At 38.6% G+C, this 3,178-nt stretch overlaps 1 protein-coding gene across 2 annotated transcripts in view; it reads left to right on the top strand.

Moving 5' to 3' along the window:
* Nucleotides 1–2,113, top strand: part of gal (galanin/GMAP prepropeptide) — a 5,934-nt gene extending 3,821 nt beyond the window's left edge. For both annotated transcript variants that reach the window (XM_085462846.1, XM_085462845.1), the window contains 2 exons: nucleotides 697–768; nucleotides 1,709–2,113. In XM_085462846.1, the coding sequence (XP_085318972.1) occupies nucleotides 697–768; nucleotides 1,709–1,770 (134 nt within the window). In that variant the 3' untranslated portion in view covers nucleotides 1,771–2,113. The remainder of the gene's footprint in view (nucleotides 1–696; nucleotides 769–1,708) is intronic.
* Nucleotides 2,114–3,178: the final 1,065 nt, after the last annotated feature.

Here is a 3,178-nt window from a genome sequence, read left to right as displayed (position 1 = left end):
AAGTTCCTAAACAAAATAATACCCCAGATTATTTATTGATGTATTATTTAATATTTTGTGTCTTTTACAAAAAAAATGCTAGTTTATATTTTGGAAACTCTGGAAATGTTTTATGTGTTTTATGATCATTTATCTAAAACACTGAATAAAGAAATCTAACAAAAACAAATAACAGCAAAAACAAGACAAGCAGTGCTTGTACCGTTTAATCTAAAAAAAAAGAAGACATCTTTTAAAGCATACCAAAATTAAAGCGATCTCTCTCCTTTCACCGCATCATAAAGTGTCATAAAGATTTTCCATTCATCAAGCCTTTAAATTACTGTTGTAGAAATCTTCACTGGTTTTCAGCAGCGAAACATTTCCACTGCGATGGACTAAGGCTGAAAGCAATAATCACAGAGTGTGAGGGCTAGTCAAACTAGGATCATTGGAAGGTGAAATGTTTTACATTTTTACGTTTTGTTTTTTTTAAAGAAAGCTTAGACACATCTACTTTGTATGGAATTCAGTAGCCTTCATGTTTCATTCCCATTAACCTTTGTTCATGAGTTCACAACTGATGCTTTGTTTAAATCTAATACTCCTACTTGTATCGTAAACCTTAGTATCTGAGAGAATTTCATTTCTCTGTATGATCTGTGTATATCAGAGCTCCTGCCATTTCAACCTGTCATTCTTGATGTACCTCCACAGGCGCCCTGAGAATAGCAGATGAAGAAATTATCCACACTGTCATTGACTTCTTGTCATACCTCAAACTTAAAGGTAATGCTTCTCACTTATTTGAAAGCGAGGGGAGTTCATGAACAAAATAATACAGGTCTGCATACAGAAGTCACTGCAACGACAAACTCTTAAAAGCACACCAAAGTTTGATTAGCGAACTTTTTCAGGTCTGTATATCGGTCCATTTGTTAAACATGGAAATATTCTTTCAGTGATAGAATCTTCATTTTCTATTGAATTAGCACACAAATTACCCCATGCACAAAACTAAATGTGAAAATGTAATGTTGCATATTTGACTTTATGACATCTAGAGGTGTGATAATATTGAAAATTGTTTAATCTAATCATACAATAAAACATACAAGTTTATCATCAGATCAAACCTGGCAGGGATCCTGTATAGCCATGTATACTGATAGTATTATTACCATGTCAGAGACTGTTCAACTGACTGCTAGTGCAGTATTTCTAATCAGCCAGTTACATTGCAGGAACTCAGTGATGCACAAGTTGGCCTGTTGAATTCTGCATCTACAACATGAAAATGTGAATCCATCCAGGCTTGTGCTGAAGGTTCAAGCTGTATGTCTTGGCAGAATGGTACCAACTGATCATATTGTTAATGACCATGTCCATCCCTATGTTACCAACAGTGTACTGATCCTCTAACAGGATAGCGTGCCATCTCACAAACTCACCTCAAACTGATTTCTTGAACATGACAATGAGTTCACTGAACAGTCACCAGATCCTTCATGTGATAAAATCATGTCAAAATTTTCTTGTCATGTCCAAAATCTCAGGATAATACCTTGATGATTCAATGCCACAAAGAATTAAGGCAGTTAGCAAGGTGAATCTAATAGAGTGTCTGCTGAGTGCAAACAAACAGAGGTATGATAAAATGAAAAACAACTTTCTGCCTATTATGTCTCAGTATTGATGTTCTGTCTGTTCTGTTTGTGCAACATTACAGAGATGGGAGCCTTGGACAGCCTGCCTCCTTCTGTCACATCAGATGAACTGGCCAATCCCTAAGGCTTTTGCTTCTCTGTTATAATTGTTGTGTTTCAACTCTTCTCTGGACTCCAACTGCCATAAATGTATTGTAGCTCCTAAATGTTACAATATTGTAGCTCCTAGCACACTGGTAGGTTGGTAGATTTGTTCTGGTACCATCTGACTGACTGACCCTCAATATCAGATCTTTCTCCTCTTGTGTAAACAAAATTTTATATCCTCTTAAAGCCAGTAGTTGTGTGCTGACTATAGGTGGATCTACAGAATTGGTACTTTTGTATAAAACAACTCTATATTATCACCAGAATATACTATTATGTGTTTTCAGAGAATGGAGTGAAATAAAATAAATGGCACTAGACTCACTGAATAATTTGAATTTATTTCCTTCTAACAGTCAATTACACTGTTTATCACTTACATTTTAGCTACAATTAGTTTGTAACAAACATGCCTACACCTCTTTGATGTATGTTAAAAAATCTAAATTCAGAGTTTTACCTATGTAGTGTCTGCACAGTGTTAAGTGGTGACACTGGGGCCTTCCTGAGAATTACTGACGCCACAGGAGATTTCTTAGTCTCATGACGACTGTCTATGCTCAGCCTTTGACTTGAAAATTGAAGGTCAAATAGTGTGCAATGACGTAGCTCTGACCGACACTCATTTTGTAATGGTTAGAGACAACCTGTAGCAAGTAAGTCTTGACACTCACACAATAAAAGAACACAACAGTTGTTGGTGCCAAATAACCCTGTGGCACGGCATACAGGATATGACAAAACTCAGGAGTGAATAATGGCCCAGTTACGCCCAGCCAATAATTGACCAGAGGATCTGCATCAGTGGTGTGGTCCTGCCTGGAGCGTCAGCTGGTGAACCAGCCAGGTATTTCAAAAGTGCCTTTGTTCCCACTACTTTTAATCGAGGTCCCATTTAAGCACATTGCCATGGGCCTCATTGGGCCATTTCACCAGAGTGCAGCGGGATATCACTTTTAGAGTTGGATGTCTCGAGACCAATATTGTTAATGACCATGACCAAGACCACTTTTACGTGGTCTTGGTCTTGTCTTGGTCTCGCTGTCTCGGTCTTGCTATCTCAGATCGACATAGTGGTCGGGAGATTTGGAGTCAACAGTATCCGTGACACACAACGTAACGTTCGATAATGTGTCATGCGCTCTAAGAGCCGTGCTTTGAGAGTGCTTTGTAGTGAGTCAGAAGAGTCGACTCCCATTGAGCGAGAGCCGGCTCCTCACTTAATTTCCTTTCGCTGCTCAGCTCTCACACAGTGGCTCAACTATGCGCCAATTCCTCCATATTGTGGCCAATCACATGCGAGGATATAGGATAATATCATTATGTGAAAAACAGAGAGCGTGAGAGACGCGACAGTCAAGTGGAGCATGTGTCTGTCCTCTCAG

This window comes from Copadichromis virginalis, linkage group LG7 (assembly GCF_057382275.1).
Source record: "Copadichromis virginalis isolate Kocher_CV1m ecotype Utaka linkage group LG7, C_Virginalis_male_GT1.1, whole genome shotgun sequence".
NCBI lineage: Eukaryota > Metazoa > Chordata > Actinopteri > Cichliformes > Cichlidae > Copadichromis > Copadichromis virginalis.
This window is presented reverse-complemented; position numbering and strand designations above follow the sequence as displayed.